Genomic DNA, 20094 nt, shown 5'->3' with positions numbered 1-20094 from the left:
TTGGCAGCACTGGGGAATTTTGGAGGTGGTGAATTTTCCATCTCTGCTGTGATTCACCTGAAGCAAAACCATCCATTCCTATGGTGATTTCCAATTCACCAAGTGCTTTCCTTACAACAGCCTGGGGAGATAGGCAATGCAAGTGTTATTATCCCCATTTTACAGAAGAGGGAACTGAGACACAGTGAGAAGTGACTTGACTAAAGCTTTTAAATGACTGAGCTGAGATTTGACCTAAATGCAATTTTAAGAGACATTAAAAGATGCATAATAACTTCTAGGACTTAAAGGATAACCATTTTGCTAAACTTTACCCTAGTCAGACCATATCTGGAATATAGTTCTGAGCACTAAAGTTTAAGAAAAAATATTAATAATAAAGATTATCTAGATGAGATAAACCAGATTGTGCCTTGAGTTTATGCCATAGAAGGATATTCTAGTTCAAACTTCAGACAAGAACAGACTTACATGGTCTCTAAGACCTTTCTGACAATTTCAGATTCTGTGGGCTGATTTTTTTCCTCACATTAAGTATTTGTAACCAGATCTCTTGGGTTGGGCTGAAATGAATTTTCTCTCCTACCTACCTACATCACAGGGATGACAGAGCATGGATGTGAGTATATTTGGAAATGTGAAATGCTACCCAAATGTGAAGGTTTTCATTTTGGTCTCATTATTATTTTATTTTTCTGTAGCTTGCGCTGTCAAATGGGGTGAAAGGAAATGGAAATATGAAGGAGATGTCTGGTTAAGTCTGATTATGTCACTGTATTCACTCTTAGACAGATGTATAGTCTTCTCTTTGGCAAGCAAGACCCACATTCCCACATGCACTGTTTTCAATAGTTTCCTGAGGGATTTCCTTCTTGTTTCCACTCCTGCGATATTTGGGTTGGATTTGGCCTCTTGCATCCTTCTGATATCTTGGTGTGGTTCAAGTTTTTTCTCATTTCATTTCTTTAGAAGTTGGGAATGGGCATCCATTAGAGAATTCTGAAGACATCAATCACACCATTGACCTTGATACTGAAAGGCAGCAAATGGAACATGCAAAAATCCACATGTTTTTGGTGATTCATCATCAATTCCCATGTGAAAATTACCCCCATATGGCAGCAGAAATGATGTGTTCCTTTCTTTTTAGATTATTCTTTAAAACAGAATCATGTTTGAACAGAGAATGTCAGGGCTTGAAGGGGGATTACAACACAAAGGGTCAGAGATGGAAAAATTTTTAGAATACATGATGTCAGGGCTAGGCTCTGAGAAAGCAATATCAGAGCTAGGGAGGACCCTTAGAAAATATGTCAGAGCTTGGAGGAACCCTAGAAGGGAGAATGTCAGAGCTGGGAGGGTCCTTAGAACATAGAACTGGGAATTGGAAATTGAGGGGATGCCCATCATTTGAAGAATGGCTCAACAAATTGTGGAATGTGAATATGATGAAATATTGTTTGGTAAGAAATCATAAGCAGCTGGATTTCAGGAAAAACCTGGAAAAACTTACATGAACTGATGCTAAGTAAAGTGAGCAGAACCAGGAGAACATTGTACAAATTAATTATAACATTGTGTGGTGATCAACTATGGTAGACTTAGCTCCTATCACAAATTCAACGATCAAAGAATATTCTAAAAGATGTGTGATGGAAAATGCCATCCATAGAGAAAATAATGGAGTTTGAATGTAGACCAAAGCATACTATTTTCACTTTTTAAATTTTGATTTATTTTTATTCTCATGGTTTGTTTTGATTCTTCTTTCACAACATGACTAATATGGAAATATATTTGACCTAATTGTGCATGTCTAACCTCTATCAAATTACTCACTGTCACGAGGAAGGGGGAAGGAAGGGAGAGAGGTTGAAAAATATGGAACTAAAAATTTTGCATAAAGTGAATATTAGGGTGGAGCCAAGATGGCAGCATGAAGGCAACATTTCCTGGGAACTCCTTCCCCGCCCAATTCCAAAAACCAACAAATTATAACTAGCCAAAATTCAGACAGGCAGAACCCACAGAAAGACTGAGTGATACATTTTCCCAGTCCAAGATAACTTAAAAGTTTCGCCAGAAAGGTGTGTTTCACCAAGACTAGGGGTTGGAAAAAAGACACAGCCACAGCTCAGCACAGCTCAGTCCAGCCCAGAGATTACCGGGCAACAGCTTGAAGGAGCAGGGAGAGAACTCTGCCACACCAGAATGAGTGTGGAGTGAGGAGCACTGGCAGCAGGATCTGTAGTGAGAATTTGGAGAAAGCAGTCTGCACCCCCAGAGATGGTAAGGGAAGTCTGCAGAGATTTCTCTGCTATCCCTCAGGGTAGGACTCTGCTGCTAGCCTACACTCAGATCCAGGCTGCAGTTTGGGCTTCTATACTAAATGGCCAAGCTGGATCCCTCCTTATAGCCCCAGGGCAGAGGGAAGTGGGGGGGGGCATCTACATATCAAAGCACAGGCAAGAGAGAATAAGACCTTGGAGGAATAAAAGTCCCAGTGGGGTGTCCCCCCAAAATCCCCTCCAAATACAAAGCCTTGGAAGTGCTGTCTTGGGCTGAGGAAATGAGTAAACAGCAGAAAAAGAAGAATCTGACCATAGAGAATTAATTTAGTCCCATGGAAGATCAAAACACATACTCAGATGATGACAAAATCGAAGCTTCCATATCCAAAACCTCCAAGAGAAATAGAAAATGGGCTCAGACTATGGGTGAGCTCAAAAAAGACTTTGGAAAGCAATTAAGGGAGATAGAGGAAAAATTAGGAGGAGAAATGAGAGCAATGCAGAAAAATCATGAAAGCCAAATTAACAGCTTGGTGAAAGATATACAAAAAAATTCTGAAGAAAATAATATGTTAAAACCCAGTTTAGACCTAATGGAAAAAGCAAAACAAAAGGCAAATGATAAGAGTGCCTTAAAAAGCAGAACTGGCCAGCTGGAAAAGGAGGTAAAAAGCTCTCTGAAGAAAATAACTCCTTCAAAGGCAGAATGGAACTAAAGGAGGCTGATGACTTTGTGAGAAATCAGGAAGAAATAAAAATCTTCCAAAAAAAAAGCCCCAAATTAGAAGAAAATGTGAAATATCTCATTGGAAAAGCAACTGACTTTGAAAACAGATCCAGAAGAAATAATTTAAAAATTATTGGGCTATCTGAAAGCCACAATCAGGAGAAGAGCGTAGACTTCATTTTTCAAGAAATAATGCAGCAAAATTGCCCTCAGATCCTAGAAGTAGAGGGTAAGCTAGAAATTGAGAGAATCCCAAAAGAAAAACTTCCAGGAATATTATAGCCAAATTCCAAAACTCCCAACTTAAAGAGAAAATTCTAAAAGCTGCCAGAATCAAGCAGTTCAACTACCGAGACTCCATAGTCAGGATTACACAGGATTTGGCAGCATCTACATTAAGGGCTTGTAGGGATTGGAATATTGATATTCCAGAAGGCAAAAGCTCTTGGTTTACAACCAAGAATCAACTACCCAGCAAAACTGAACCTCCTCTTTCAGGGGAAAAGGTGGACTTTCAATGAAACAGGGGACTTTCAAACTTTCCTGTCGAAACAACCAAAACTGAACAGAAAGTCTGATCTCCAAGTACAAGACTCTGGTGAATCATAGAGGGGGTGGAAGAGAAGGACTAATTATGAGGAACTTAATGATATTGGACTGTTTGTATTCCTGCATGGGAAGAAGATATTGATGACTCACATGAACTTTCTCGTTTATAAGAGCTGTTAGAAGGAGCATATATAGACAGGACATAGGAAGGAGAGGATTATAATGGTATATATATATATATATATATATATATATATATATATATATAGTAAAAAGATGGAGTCAATGGGTGATAAAGGAAGGTACTGGGAGGAAGAGAAAGGAGATGAAGAAGAAGCTAAGAAATTTCACTTGAGTCAAGAAAAAGCTTTTTCAATGGAGTGGAAAGGGGGAATGAGTGGGCCTTCATTCTCATCAGAAATGGCTCAGAGATGAAATAACATACACACTTAATAGGGTGAGGAAATCTATTTAACCTAGAGAAAAATGAGAATAAAGGAATGGGATAAGGGGGAATGGGGGGAGGGAAGGGGGAATAGGTAATAGAAGAGAGGGAAGATCGAGGGAGAGGGTACTCAGATTCAACACATTTTTGGACAGGGCCAGGATGAAAGGAGAGAGAGAATAGAATAAATGAGAGTGGGGAGGAATAGAGTGGAGGTACAGCTAGTAATAGCAACTGTGGGAAAAATATTGAAGCAACTTCTCTGGTGGACTTATGATAAAGAAAGCAACTCACCCCAGAGACAGAGCCATTGGAATCTGAACACAGACTGAAGTACATTTTTTTTCTCTCTCTATTCTTGAGGTTTCTCATCGTCTTGGGGGGGGGTTATGTTACTCTTATAGAACATTCAATTTACATTAATGAAAACAATGTAAAGACTATGAGACAGCCTTCTGTGGGGAGGGAAGGGGGGGAAATTGTAAAATTCAAAACCTTACAAAAATGATAGGTAGATACTACTATTGTATATAATCTGAAAACAAATGTTAGCAAAGAAAAGAGTGAATATTGAAAGCTATCTATTCATGTAATTGGGGCAAATAAATAGACAAATCTATAGTTAAATAGATAAATAAAAGAAAGAATGGAGAGAGGCCTTAGAAAACAGAAAGTCAGAGTTGGGAAGGATCTTAGAACATAGGATGTTAAATCTGGGAGAGATCTTACAACTTTGGATACTGGAACTTGGAGAAAATATAATACTAGAAATAAAAGGAATTGCAGAGTTGAGCTAGCCCCAATCCCTCATTTTATAGATGAGAAAATTGAAACTCAGGGAGGGGGAGTGATTTGCTCATAGTCACATAGTTGAGAATGGAATGTGTTGATTGACTTCTAAGTTAAGTGTACTTCTTCCCTCTATTGATATTGGAAAACCATTTTCTTTTTTTTTTAATTTCAATTTTTGGATAAAATTTTATTTTTTCTCAATTATATGTGAAAACAATTTTTAACATTCATTTTCATTTACATTCTTTTTAAGTTTCAAGTTCTCTTCTTCCCTTCCCCACTTTCCTTCCATTATTGAGATGGTATATATTTTATATGGGTAATCATGCAAAACATTTTCATATTAGTCATGTGAAAGAAAAAGCAGAACAAATGCTCACAGACACACAGACACACAGACACACACAGACACACACACACACACACACACACACACACAAAGTGAAAAATACCATGCTTTGTTCTGCACTCAGATTCCATAATTTCTTTCCATGGGGGTGAATAGCATTTTTAATTAGAAGTCCTTTGGAATTGTCTTAGATCATTGCAGTGCTGAGAATAGCTAAATCATTCACAGTAGATCACTGATTGACATTGCTATTTCTGTATACAGTGTTCTCCTGGATCTGCTCAGTTCACTTTGCATCAGTTCATGAAAGCCTTCCCAGTTTTTTTTTCTGAAATCCACCTGCTCATTATTTTCTATAGCACAACAGCATTCTATCACAATCATATATCATAGCTTGTTCAACCTGGGTTGAATGTGGGCATGTTTATGGGCATCCCTTTAATATAAATTCTTTGCCACTGCAAAAAAAGTTGTTAGAAATTTTTTGAACATATAGATCCTTTTCTTTTTACTTTGGTCTCTTTGGGATATAGAGCTAGTAGTGGTATTGCTGGTCAAAGGGCATGAACAATAGTTAGAGCACCAGGTCTGAATTTAGAAGATTTTCAAGTCCAACCTCAGACACTTGCTAGTTATATGACTCTGGTTAAGTCACTTCGCCCTCTTTGCCTCAATTTCCTCGTCTGTAAAATGAGCTTGAGAAGGAAACAGCAAGGCACTCTAGAATTTTGCCAAGAAAATTTTTGCCAGATAGGGTCATGAAGAGTTGGGCAGAACTGAAAAATGACTGAAAAGCAACATTAGGGTCAATATACAGCATTCCTATTTTTTGCTTGACTCGAATGGAAAATGATGATAACACTTTTGCACATGTCTGGTCAATAAGGCCATCTCTATGGGTTTACTACATGAGGCATATGGTCACATGTGAGCAGTGTTGGGGGCAAAAGTCACCCCTAGACTCAAGGATTGCGAGCTCATTTTCACTGCTCTCTCTTTTGTTGGGGGACTCATTGTGGGATTGGTCTGGGGGGAAAGGGCAGCATAGCAACTCTGTTGCATCTTGGGTAAGGCTAAGGGCCATGCTGAGCAAGCAATCTTCACTTCTTCCTTCAGCTCAAATATTCTTGTCCCTCTTCAGTTCACAAATTTACCTTAAAATTTGAGAGACTATTATGTACAAATGCATTTGGCTAAACTCAGAGGAAACAAAGAGGAGGATAGTCCCTCTCTTCAAAGAGTTTACAATCTAAGTTAAATCATGGATGAATAATCAGCCCCATCACTCTGATAGCTCCAATGGAGCTGATATTTTCTTTGAGTTCCAGACCTACATTTCTGCCTCCTGGACAATTCCTCTGGGTAGCTTGTTGGCACCTTTATGGAACTGCATCACATTTGAAATTGATCTCATCACTTCCCCTAAACCCTGAATTTCCCTTAATGGCACCACCACCTTCCCCTTTATTATAGGGAGGAAAACCTTTCATTTTTCTGGTCTCATCTTTCCTTGTTTGACAGGTTATTCATTCTCTAGTCTCCTTCTCCTACCTAATACCCTCTCCTACTTGCCATGATCCTTCTCTAATATCCTCCTACCCCCATATCTGGAAAATTCTATTCTAAACTAAAAATTTCAGTTTCCTGCTTTTCCCCCATTTCCCCACCCTAAATCTCAGGGTTAAGACCCAATCTCATTTGTCAGAGCAGATCCCTCTCCTCCCCATGAAACATTTGAGCCAGTCTGATCCCCAAGGTGCCTGAAGTGCCTTAAGGTAGAAGTCCTTAACCATAATTAATTCCCTCATCATATCATAAGCTTTGAGAAGCAAGGTGCCTAAAAGTCCCCTGATAACATTTCTGATGTTTTCATTGGCAATATGACTTGTATGGAAATATCTTTTGCAAGACTTCACGTGTATAAATAATCAGTATCAAATTACTTATTTTCTCAAGGGGGAGGAGATGTAAGAGAAAGGAAAATGATTTGGAACTTAAAATTTTAAAAAATGGATAAAAATTTTCATATATTTTAACAAATTTTATATGTAATTTTACAAAATAGAATTTTATTTAAAAAATAAATGTTTCTGAGACACATCAAATGAAAGGATTTGTTCTTTTCCATCACTACTGACTCATCTGATTCTTTTGAAAAAGCCCCTTTTATCCCAACACCTGACTCTTCCAGGTTTAAAAGCTCATAATGCTCTCCTTGGTCCTGAACATCCAGATAGTTGCCAACTCCAGTCAATCCTACTTTCTACAAGCACTAAAATCATTTTTTTTCTCTACTTCTAATACATACCCTTATACTTCTGCTATGAACAATGGCTACAGCCTCTGGACCCATCTCCCTGTTTCATCTCCTTCCCTCTCCAACCCTCTGACCCAACCTTAAGGCAAATGACAGGGTGATTCTCAAAGCACAAGTCTGACTATCTCCCTCATTCTTCCTGTGCCTCCTCGAGTTAGCCCGACCTTATTTCCAGTCTGGTTGGATGCTTCTTACTGTCTTACATTGCTGTTTTCCAATTAAACTGGTTTATGCATTCCCCCTGCCCCCCACCCCATCTCTCTCAACATCTATGCCTGGATTGGTCTCCCCTTTATCTTGGTCTGCTGACTTCTTTCCCTTCCTTCAGGACCTAGCTCAGACTTCCTAGAATCTTTTCCAATTCCCCCTTCAAGACTCTTGAAGTGAATGATGTCTTCTTTCCAATCTCTCAGTCTATTCTCCTGTGCACTTCTTTATCTGTGGACCTGCACTGGAGCTGTGCAGTGGATAGAGCCCCAGCCCTGGAGTCAGGAGGACCCGAGTTCAGAGACTTAACATTAGCTGTGTGACCTTGAGCAAGTTCCTTCACCCTGTTTGCCTCCGATCCAGGACCATCTCCAGTTGACCTCATCTATATCTGGTCACTGGACCCAGAAGGCTCTGGAGGAGAAAGTGAGGCTGGTGACAGCACAGCACCCCTCACTCAGATCCAATTCATGTGCTTGTCATGGCATCACCGCCCTGATGTTGTGGTCATCATCATCATCATCATCATGGTTCCTTGGTACCTTCCTAACAGTTCCTTGCAACAGAATACTAGTTATGACATTAATAACACACGTGCACTCACACACACACACACAGACACACACACACACAGACTTATGTGCTCCTCACAACAATCCTGTGAGGAAGCTGCTATCATTATCCTTACTTTACAAATGAAGAAACTGAGCTTCAGTGAGGTTCAGAGACTTGGCCCGCCTAAGAGAGGGGGGGTGTCCTCATTCCTCCTAACTCCATATTCTGCACCTGTTCTGCCTTGCTGCCCCTTGATTCAGGATCTAGAAGTCAGAGTCCCTCTAGTTTATGGGTTCTTAGTCCAGTTTCTGAATTTAAAAAAAACCAATCTTTTGATCACCGTCTATACAAATCATGGGTAGGAATACATGACTCGCCCAAGGTCACGCTGGCAAGGCAGCAGGAGAGGGAGACAGGGCGGAAGAGATACTGTCTCCAAGCTGGAGTGTTGCAGCGGGCTCGCTGAGAGGGTCTGTGTGGGTTGGTGTCTGCCAGTCAGTCAGCGAGGGGCACTGCGTGTCTGCCGTTTCTCTCTAGGGATAGAAAGAAGCGCAAAAGCCGGTCCGGGCTCCGGAGGAGCTCAGTCTCGCGGGGAGAAGGCTCAAGCGACCAGCCACCCCCAGGACAGCTACAGGATCGTCCAAGAGTCAGTGGGTGGAAGGCGCCGGGCCGGCCCAGCCCAGGCTGCTGCCCAGGCGGCTCCAGGCCCGTGGGAGCGGCGAAGTCCGCCCCCGCAGCCCGGCAGCTGCCCACGTGGTGCCACGTCTGAGGAGCCGCGGGGCTTCTGATAAACCGCGGCGAGGCCGGGCTGGGCGCACGCCGGAGAGCGAGCCGGGGGCGCGGCGCTGCGGCCGCGCGGGAGCCGGCCGGGGCGTCGGGGGGCCCGCGCCCGGGGCAGCCGCCCCTTCCCGCGGCCGGGCCGGGGGCAGCCGGGGCCGCGTCGGGCCGGACGCGCCAGGCGCCCCGCAGAGCGCAGCCCCGCGCGGCGGCACCCCCCGGGCGCCGCTCCCCAGCCGGGCTCCGCGGCCCCGGCTCCCCCCCGGCCCTGCCCGCCATGGAGCCCGTCCTTCTGGCGGACGCGGAGCAGGCGCCCCATCTCCTCGCCAACGGCTCGGGCGCCAACGCGTCGGAGCCCGAGCCCGGGCTGGCCCAGGGCGGCCGCAGCGCCGCCTCCATCGCGCTGGCCGTGGCCATCACGGCTCTCTACTCCGCCGTGTGCGTGGTGGGGCTCCTGGGCAACGTCCTGGTCATGTACGGGATCGTGAGGTGAGCCGGGCCCTGGGGCCCCAGGGCCGGGGCCGGGGCCGGGGCCGGGGCCGGGGCCGGGGAGGGGGCCGGGACAACCCCGGCTGTGCTGGACAGCGCCCAGGAGCGGGTGTGTGTGAGTGTGAGTGTGTGTGTGTGTGTGTGTGTGTGAGTGTGTGTGTCTGTGTGAGTGTGTGTATGTGTGAGTGTGAGAGTGTGTGTATGTGAGTGAGACTGTGTATGTGTGATTGTGAGTGTGTGTGTATGAGTGTGTCTGTGTGTGTGAATGTGTGTATGAGAGTGTGTCTGGGTGTAAGTGTGAGTGTGAGAGTGTGTGTAAGTGAATGTGTGTGTTCGTGTGTTGTGCAATTGTGTGACTATGAGAGTGTGTGTCTGTGTGTATAAGTGAATGTGTGTCCGTTGTGCAATTGTGTGAGTGTGAGAGAATGTGTGTCTGAGTGAATGTGTTTGTGGTATGATTATATGAGAGTGTGTTTGCAGTTATGTGTGTTTGTGAGTGTGAGCATATGTGTATGTATAAGTGAACGTGTGTGTGTTGTGCAATTCTGTGCAAGTATGAGAGAGTGTGTGTCTGTGTAAGTGAATGTGTGTGAATGAGAGTGTGTGTGTTGTGCAACTGTGTGTGAGTATGAGAGAGTGTGTGTGAGTCTGTATGTATAAGTGAATGTGTGTGTGAGTATGGGAGAGTGTGTGTCTGTGTATAAGTGAACATGCGTGTGTGTATGAAAGTGTGTGTGTTTGTGTGTGTTGTGCAATTGTATGTGAGTGTGGGACTGTGTCTGTATAAGTGAATATGTGTGTATGAAAGTGTGTGTTTGTATGTGTGTTGTACAATTGTGTGTGAGTATGAGAGTGTGTATGAGTGTCTGTGTGTAAGTGAATGTGTGTGTTGTGCAATTGTGTGTCAGAATGAGAGTGTGTGTCTGTGTGTATAAGTGAATGTGAATATGCTGTGCAATTATGTGAGTGTGATAGAGTGTGTGTTTATATGAGTATGTGTCTGAGTGTCTGTGGTATGATTATATGAGAGTGTGTGTTTGCAGTTATGTTTGCAGTGTATGTGTGAGTTGGTATGCAAATGTGTCTGTGTATGAGAGTATGTGTCTGTAAGAATGTGAGTGTGTGACTGTGCTTGTGATTGTGTCATGAGAGTATGTGTGTGAGTGTGTATCAGACAGTGTGTGTGTGTGTGGTGTATGTGAGTGAGACTGTGTATGTGTGATTGTGAGTGTGTGTGTGTGTCTATGTGGGACTTGAGTATTGGATGATGGAGACTGTCCCAGTGGGGCAGAAGATGATTGTGTCGCCGCTGCCAGTTAGTGGGGCTGGCAGCTGGAGGGTGTTCCTGTGTGTCCATTCACACCGCCAGAACTGGTGCACTACCTGTCCACACTTCACTCTCTTTGCAAGGGGCCAGTCTGCTTGCATGTCTCATGACAGGCTTGAATGGAACAGAACATTCCCATCCCTGCTTCCTTGGACGTTCCTTTGGATGATCTCAGGTGTCCTGCTTGCCCGTATTCCTATGCAATTGTAGGTGTTTTCTGGTATCTTCAGTCTTATTTCTTATTGTCCTCAGGTGCTTTGGGTCCCTTTGCACTTGGAGAGCCCAAGTTTCCAAGGCACCTGTGAAGACATAAGCACTTTCCTCTCTTTCCTAGGAACCCCTTGACCAGGAATGTCTGAAAGTACTCTGTCTTCACATCACTTGAGGTCTCCCCTACTCCCAGATTCAGGGTTGGATTACTCTTAGTTTTTGAAAAAGGCTGTAATGCAACATAGGAGAAGAACTGATAAGCTAGAGAATAACGAGGTTGATGAAGGGATTGGAGACTATCCCAGAGGAAGATCATTTGAGGGTTTTGAGGGAGATTTTTAGCCCAAAGAAAAGAAGACATGAATAAAGGGATAGATGAAGGATGAATTTGAACATTATTTCCAAGAATTTGAAAGGATGTTACATGGGAAAGGAATCAGGTTTTTTTCCTTGAGACAAAAGTCTCCAGAGGCCCTAGGGAAATGCCCTGAATTTGGTGGTAGAGGATCTGGGTTTGAATCTTGGCCTTGTTTTTGAGTGACTTAGGGCAAGTGACTCTGTCTCTTTAGTCCTTAGTTTCCTCCTCTAAAAAAAATGGGTTGGACTAGATGATCTCTTAGACCTCTTCTGTCTTTAAATCTATAATCCTGTGCTTAGTTGGACTTGACCCAAAATACAGAAATATTAGCAACTTAGATGCTGCAGACAATCCATCAGACTTGATATCAGGAAGAACTCCCTCATCAGCAATGAGAGCCACCCCAAAGTGGAAGGGGCTACCTTGGGAACTAGTCTCACCTCCTGCGAGGTCTTCAGAGAGACCAGATGAGCAGATGATTATTGGGGATGGAGATTTGACTGGGGAGATAGCCTTTGAGGAAGTCTCTTCCTGATTCTGTGAAAGTCTGGTTTTCTGGCACTGTCAAGCCTATAAGTAGCCCAAGAACCCCACAAGGAAAGGTTTCAGCACCACCTCTCCATCTCTTGTCTCCAGCTAGAGATAAGATTCAACCTAGCAGAATTCTTTTGGCAAAGGGAACAGAGCCTCTCCTGTTTGTCATTCCCTAGAATGTCTCAGGGCCCTGAGCGTGATTTCTCTAAGTAGTCCTGCAGAGCTAACTTCAGCTCTGTCCAGAGAAGGGAGAGGGTTAAGTCACCAATCCTCTGGCTTCCTGAGGCGGTTTACATGGTTCCTAGAAGATGAGATCATTTTGGACTGTGCCTGGAAGAACTATTCTGCCTCCAGAAAGCAAAGCTTGAAAAAGCCTGCAAAGGCTCACTGATCTACCTTTGCCCTTTCTCCTTTGGGCAGTGACCTTTAGTAAGCAGGGAGCCCTTCCTTCACACTCCTTTCCCACCTACTCTGATCTCTTCTCTGATCCTACTTCTTCCCCACCAGAGTGAGCTGGCCTTGGTACCCACAGACTTATCATATCTCTGGTAGAATTCTGCTGAATGGCAGGCAAATAATGCCTCCTTTATCTAAAGATCATTTATACCACTTTGTTTATCTGTTTATCCAGGTTCCCTGAAAGAAGCAAGGGGGGAAGGAGGAAAAGATTACATAGCTAGAGTAATTCATAATGTAATCCAGTCACCGGAGACTCCCTCAGGTCCTACCTCAAAACCTATTACCTCTTATTTTAGATGCAATTCTCACAAGCTTAATTAATTTATGTGGCCTGAAAATTCAGGTAGGAGCAAGTCTGCTGGAAGCAGGTACTTTGGAAAAGCAGCTCATAGATTTGAGAGACAGGAGAAGAGACAGAAAAAAGTTCAAAAAGCAAAATAGTCTAGGATCCTTCAGTAGAGTGACAAACAGTATGAAACCATTCCTCATGCCTCGATATCACTTTGGTCTAGAATAGTCTAGAAATAATAAATAGTCTGGAATAATGGATAATTGCTTGTAACCAAGATTCAAAGTCATTAAGAAAGCTCTGATTGGTATGGTCTTTTTGAGAAGGCATTTTTAGGAAGATTTCCATGTTCTTGTTCAGTCATGTCCAGGATACTGTCCATGGGATTTTCTTTTTCTTTTTTTTTCCATGGGATTTTCTTGACAAAGGTACTAGAGTTTGTAATTTCCTTATCGAGTGGATCAAGCCAACTAGCTGGTACAGTGTATAAACTGTAACCCTGGAATCAGTAGGACCTGAATTCAAATTTGACCTCAGACCCTTACTACTTATTAACAGTGTGACCTTGAGAAAGTCATTTAATCCTGATTGCCTCCCATCCAGGATGATCTCCCATCATCCTGATTCATATCTGATCTCTGGATCCAGATGACTCTAGAGGAGAAAGTGAAGTTGGTGCCTTAGCACAGTGCCCCCTTTCCCCTCACTCAAATCCAATTCACTTACTTGACCTGATGTCATGGTCTTCTTTGAGAACTAAGGACAAGGGGTGGCTAGATGGCACAGTGAATAGAACACAGGCCCCGGAGACAGGAGGACCTGAGTTCAAATTCAGCCTCAGACACTTAATTACCTAGCTGTGTGGCCTTGGGCAAGCCACTTAACCCCATTACCTTGCCAAAAAAAAAAACCCTAAAAAAAAAGAAAGAAAAAAGAAAAAAGAGAGAACTAAGGACAAATCTCATTAGTTGATTAAGGCAAACAAAGATTAAGTGACTTGCCTGGGGTCATACATCTATTAAGTGTCTGAGGTTGGATTTGAAATCAGGTCTTCCTAACTCCACTTCCAACACTCTATCCCTTGAGCTACCTAGAAATTTCTTTGAAAGTTTATAATCCAAATAATTAAATTTAAAAAAAGTTTTGGTATTAAAGGGTTGCTTTGATACTAATGACTGGTTCAATGGATGGATTCTGCCTATTATTTCAGAGACCTGAGTTCAATTCCTGTCCTATATAAGTGACCTGAGAAGCAGAATGGTATCATGAACTGGACATTTAGGGAAACCTAGGTTCAATTCCTTCCTGAGATATTTGCTGGATATGTGACCCTGACCAAGACACTTAAGTTCTGTTTGCTTCAGTTTCCTCATCTGTAAAATAAGGGGCTTGGATTCAGTGACCTTCTAAAGTCCCTTCTGACTCAAAATCTTGATTTTGTGAATCACCTTATTTCTCTGGTGTTGAAGATCAGGGGGTTGAACTAGATGATTTTTAGGGCCTCTCTAGGCCTAAAGGCAATCAGTGTGACCATGGTAGAGGAGCACCAGGGAATTCCTTCCACTAATACAGAAGTCCATCTGAAGGGGGCATAGAAAATGAGTAACTTGCCCATGTCATACGGTAAAGTGTCAGGTGCATGATTTGAACTCGTCACTTTATGACTAAATCCTTCACTCTGTCCACACAAGCCACACACATGACCTGAAGAACAATGAGGCATAACTATGCAATGGAGTCACATCACAGAACTATTTAACTTAAATATATTAAATTACTACTTCTAAGCAAAGAAAAAGTGAAAATATTACTAATGTGAGAAATTTCACTTTTTACCTGTCATTTCTGTCAATGACCATCAGACCCAGAATGAGCCAAGTTGGAGATGGGAGAGGTGAATCTGTTGTTTTCTTAGTTGGTGTCAGTTCCTTCCATAGCTCCTCCCCAAATATGAGTGTCACCCTTGTGCTGAATAGTATTCTAGAGCCTTACTTTCATCACACTTACTAATAATCTATCCATTCTACTTAGGTAGATGAAGCTAGAAGGATCCTAACATGAATGTTCTTCCTCTTGTCTCTAGGTGAGAGAAAAATCAGTTCTGTGGGGTCTGCTTACTTTTTTATATTGCCGCACTGTAAAAAACCCTTTCAAGACTATTATCCTTCCCCTCCAAATTAGCAGTTATCTATTTCTGTTTTCTTTCTATTTGAAAAATAGCACCTAGTCCCTGAATCTCTCCAGATCAATAGCTTAGTTCAACGTTTAATTGTTCCCATAGCAACCATCTCAGTTCCTTCTGCTCCCTGCCACTGACTGCTTTCAAAGAGACCCTGGCTGTGGAGCAAACACCATCAACCTGAGTTGATAAGTTAGTCAGATTTGCTGAAGCATTATTTTTCCTCCTCTTTTATTTGCATTAATTAATTAATATATGCATGTATGTTACAAGGGGTGGTGTACTGAATTGTGTGTGTGTGTGTGTGTGTGTAGGGGAGGGATTGATGTATTCTGAAATGAAGCTGATATAATAGAAAAGCTACCAGCAGAATGATAAAAAAAATCCCTTCTTCAGCTGCAACTGTTTAAAGATAATGAACTTTATAGGTAATTTAAGGGATTTTCACATGAGCTGACTTTAGAACCTCACCTCCGCAGTAACTATGACTCTGCTGTAATTGATAATTAGCACATCTTCCCGTTCTCCTTAAACATGGTGTAACCACCCACCCACCCAGAGTCAGAGATGGGAAAAACCCTATTACTCTTGCCGAAGGAAGACATTCATTTCCCCCTGTCTACCTGAGGTGTTGGGATGACCTTGTTTGAGTCAACTAGGTACCCATGTATGCCTCTCATCCCCTTAGGAGATCAGGCAACATTCTATGATCCTCTATGACCGATACCCCTAAATAATCCCTTCTTAGCATGGGAGTGAACCAAGGGGGATATCTACTTCCTCTCAACCACCAGGAGATCAGTATTATGAGTGCATGTGAAAAGAGGGATACCCCACTTCCCCCTCCATCCGAGGCTCAACTCCAGCCTCATACTATACTTCCTTCCTAGCCCCCTCCTAAAACTAGACGACAGGAGGGAGACTTGACAGGGTAAGAGGGGAACTCATATTGAGGTTGGGACATTTGAGCAACCCATCCCTGATTTCCTCCTGTCCTGAGTCTCTCTGCCTCCTGCCATTCCTTGCCCTCCAATCAGTGTTCTGATCTCCCCCTCCATTCTCCACAACTATGATCAATTTTGATTTCTGTAATAAATGACATTTCTAATAAGAAAAAATTATAGTAAATATTTAAACAATGTAATTTTCCTGAACACAGATTTTATTTACCTATTTTTACTGTACTCTTATCGGAAATTATGACTGCTACCCCTACTATCTTAAAGTAACAAAATATTTTACCTACAATTATTTAATGAGACTAAAAGCAACTCTAGTAATAAGTTGTATTATCATTTATCATTTTTATAGATGAGAAAATTTTAGCTTGAGTGAAGTGATTTGTCTGGGATCACAAAATTTGTAGGGTAGGATTGTAAACAACTTTTCCTGACTCAATCCACTATATCACCTTCCCTCAGGTAGCTAGTACAGTAGTAGTTCAGGGGTTCAGGATAGATTTCCTTCAAGCATCTCTCTCATAACCCAGGAACCTTTGCCCCAGTGCCTTCTCCTGTCTTCCCATTTGCACTCACTTGATTCACAATCTAGAGAATTACCACTAAATGTCAGATAAAAACTGGGGGCCAGTATGGACTCTTATGAAACCCATAGATTGTTGAATGCTACATCCAGACCAGGTCCCTTGCTCAGTGAAGGGGGATGGTGGAGCTGTCAGGGTGTTTTGCTATAAATGGTTTTCAGACCTTCATTATCTTGATTTCTCTCTCCTTTTATCAGCTCTCTCCTCTCACCTTAGCAATGTCAGTTCAGTTTTCTCTCAAATTGCCTTTGATTTTTATCAATATTGCCATCATCCAACCCCCAATTTGATGTACAGGAAATCTCACCATTCTATTTCTGAACAGTTGAGGCCAGAGCAGCTGTGGTCTTTTTGGGGGAGATGGTGCATCTACTCTAATGGCAAACAAAGCTATGGACCCCTTCTTGGAATGTTTTTAAATGTATAAATACTTGGGGTTATAATGAAAATATAGTAATACATATATATATATATATATATATATATATATCTATATATCTATATGTAAATTTGAAAAAACGAATTTACAGACCCTAGGTTAACAAACTTTGATCTAGACAGTCTACCCAGGTGGCTCCTAGGGAGTGGGACAAAGTGCCAATGGACAAACTAACAAACCCACAGAAAAGGTAGTAGAAACTTGGTCTCTCAAAATGCACACACACACACACAGACACACACAGACACACACACACACACACACACACACACACACACAAACTAAGGTACCGAATTATGGAAACTCAGAGTATCTGAGATAACCTATCCTAATGTTTCAGAGTCTAGACCTGGCCATATGAGGACACAAATACATAGAGGCTTGTAGTTATACCTGGAGTCATTTGTCCTAAGGTTCTAAGAAGATCTGAGTTTTGATTCTAACCTCTTCATTATTATCTGTGTGACTTTGGTAAGTCACTGAGTCTGTACCCTGCCTCAGTTTCCTCACCTGTAAAATGAGAGAATTGGATAAAATGATATCAAAGCTCCTTTCCAGATCTAATATTTAGTGAGTCTTAAGTACAGGGAAGAGTGTGGAGCCCAGTCTATGGGAGTACATGGGGCTTCTTGAAACTGTGTACTGGCAGCTTCTCCCTTTCCTCCAGAATACTACCTCAGTTTCCATATTTGTAAAATGATGGGCTTGAGTTAGATGATCTAAAAGGTCCTTTTCAGATCTAAATATGAAATGAATTTAGTATGACTTGCAAGATTTGGAAGATATGCAGGGACAGAGGAAATTGACTTTAGTCCTCAGATATTCTTTGTTTAGATCCATAAATGGAAAAATATCCAGAATAATTGAAAACTCACCAGAAGGATTAAGGAGTATTTGACTATGTGCACTTCTAGTTTTTAATCAGGGAGTTGTCATCTTGGCCATAGCCATAACTAATAGACTGTTCTCTTTCTTCAATCCTTTATTTTTTTCTCTCAGTTTGAGATCTTATGCTAGATGACTTTCTTCAAGGACTGGTGAACATCTTAAGAATGAAATCTCTCTCTCTTTCCTCTCCCCCCCCCCCCCTTCTGTCTCTATTTCTGTCTCTCTTTATTTAAATGATATAAGGAACTCTCCTATACTGCAGTGCTAGATTAACACCAGCTCCTGAGATAGTGAGAGATTAAATGACTTGCCCAGGTAGACACAACCATTTATGTTTCAGAGTCAATATTTAAACTCTGTTTTAAAAGTAACATTTGAACCCTGGTCTGTTGGACTCTGGCTCTCTCTTTTGACTATGCCAAGTCATCCTCTTCTATGACCCTCTTAAAGTCTTTCCTGAAGAATTTCAGAGTTTCCTTGGACAATAGCAATTTATGAATCTCATTTGCTGATATCATTTCAGGAGAAAGAACCTCAATTTCTTCTGAAAGGTGAGATAGTACAGACTCAGGGAGGTCAGTCAGTCAGTTCTCCGCTGCTCCCTCCACCACAGCATTAGTCACTCATCCAAAGTTTTTGAGTTGACCTCTGACTTTGGAGGTTGCCATCACCTTGGAGAGCTCCTCTGTCAGCAGAATTAGGTTTCCCCCGAATTTTATGGCTTTGAGGGATATATCATGTAAGGTGTTTTATCCTCTGACTTATTGGAACCCCCCTTTTTATTTCTGTCTTTGTTTCTCTCAAACTCTATGGCAATGCTTTTGCAAGTTTGTCTCCCTTCACGTCTCCCCCCCTTTCTCTGCCTTTGTCTTTTTCATGTTTCCTTTTATTTCTACCTTTCTTCTTCTCTCCTTTTTTCTTGTGTTCCAGATTTTCTACTTGGTGTTTTCCTCTTTCTTTATTTCTGTTTCCCCTCCCCTTCCCAATGTTGTTCTCTCTCCATTTGTCTCTTTGTTTCTTCCTATCCATATCTCTTCTGTCTCTTCCTGACTCTCTACTTCCTCTCATTTAGTCTGTGTGTCTTTCTCCTCCTCACCCTAACCCCCATTGTCTGTCCGCTGCCAATCATTAAGCCTACATTCCTCTCCATTTCCCAGTCTTTTTGGTCAGACATTCAGGAAGTTGGACATTTCAGTGCCATTCCCACTGACCATCCCTTTTTCTCCCTAACAGCTGAGATGCAGAGTGAGTGCACTTTCCACGCTTTGCATCACTGAAAAGGCCAACTCCCTCTGGAGCCAGGATTGCACTGATTTCTCTGCTGAGGGACAATGAGATAGCTCACATTCTGAGATTGAGGTGCCACTATCAGTCAGTTTGCTGACCCAAAGTCCATAACTTCACACCAAGGGGAATCCCTCTTTTCAGACCCTCTTTATATACATCTGCTTTGGGGAAGGGAGATTTTAAGAAATTTCTTTAAAAATTTTTTTTAGTTTTTTTTTTTTTGCAAGGCAGCAGCATTAAGTGGCTTACCCAAGGCCACACAACTAGGTAATTATTAAGTGTCTGAGGTCAGATTTGAACTCAGGTCCTCCTGACTCTAGGGCTGGTGCTCTATCCACTGCACCACCTCACCACCCCAAAAGGAGATTTTTTTAAGAAAGAGCTTATTTTTAATGTTTGGACAAAGGTATGTGATGAAGTAAATACACTGAGTAGAAGTAGCAGAGTAGGGCATAATGGTAAGGTGGATTTGTGGTGGGCTCATATTCCAACTCTGCTACACACTACCTGTAAGTAGTCACTCCCCCCTCTCTAGGTTACAATACCTCAACTAAAAAAGTGAGGGAGATTTTAGTACTCAGCCCTTGCTTCTTTAAATAAATAATGTTTGGGCATTAAAATAATGCTGAAGGCTTTTTGAGGGGAGGGCTGATATTGGGAGAGTGTTATTTTAGGAGGATTAATCTGTCAGTGGTATAAATCAAAGGTGTCAAACACATTGCAAGTGGTCCACAACACCCTCAGGTATGACCCAAACAAGATTGAAACAAAACTGGGAAATAAGAAACAGAATAAATAAAAATAAATACAATGTAGATATATTACATTTTAAAACTAAATCAATTTTATCCCTCAGGCTTTATGGATGAATTAATGACACCTATTTCCATTTGGTTTGACATCACTAATGTAAAGGAAGGATTAGAAAATCAGGAGAGTGGAAGAAGGGACAGCTGATTACTGCCATGTGGTGATGAGAACCTGAACTTGGAGGGGGTATTAGGAATGAAAAAGAGGCTCTATGATCTTGGACAGGTTCCCTAACCTTTCTTGACTTGGCTGCAAAATGAGGACACTATGGCT

The 20094-nt window shown here is 42.1% G+C and overlaps 1 protein-coding gene across 2 annotated transcripts in view; it reads left to right on the top strand.

The window, feature by feature from the left end:
- The first annotated feature begins 9208 nt into the window (after positions 1 to 9208).
- The window catches only part of OPRD1 (opioid receptor delta 1), a 67709-nt gene continuing 56823 nt past the window's right edge, over positions 9209 to 20094 (top strand). For both annotated transcript variants that reach the window (XR_012474536.1, XM_074217915.1), the window contains exon 1: positions 9209 to 9498. Coding sequence is in view for 1 of the 2 variants with exons in the window: in XM_074217915.1 (XP_074074016.1) it covers positions 9287 to 9498 (212 nt within the window). In the remaining variant the exon portion in view is untranslated. The remainder of the gene's footprint in view (positions 9499 to 20094) is intronic.

This window comes from Macrotis lagotis, chromosome 1, assembly GCF_037893015.1.
Source record: "Macrotis lagotis isolate mMagLag1 chromosome 1, bilby.v1.9.chrom.fasta, whole genome shotgun sequence".
In the NCBI taxonomy this organism is placed as follows: domain Eukaryota; kingdom Metazoa; phylum Chordata; class Mammalia; order Peramelemorphia; family Peramelidae; genus Macrotis; species Macrotis lagotis.
The sequence above is the reverse complement of the archived record's forward strand: the minus strand, read 5'-3'. Positions and strand labels throughout refer to the sequence as shown.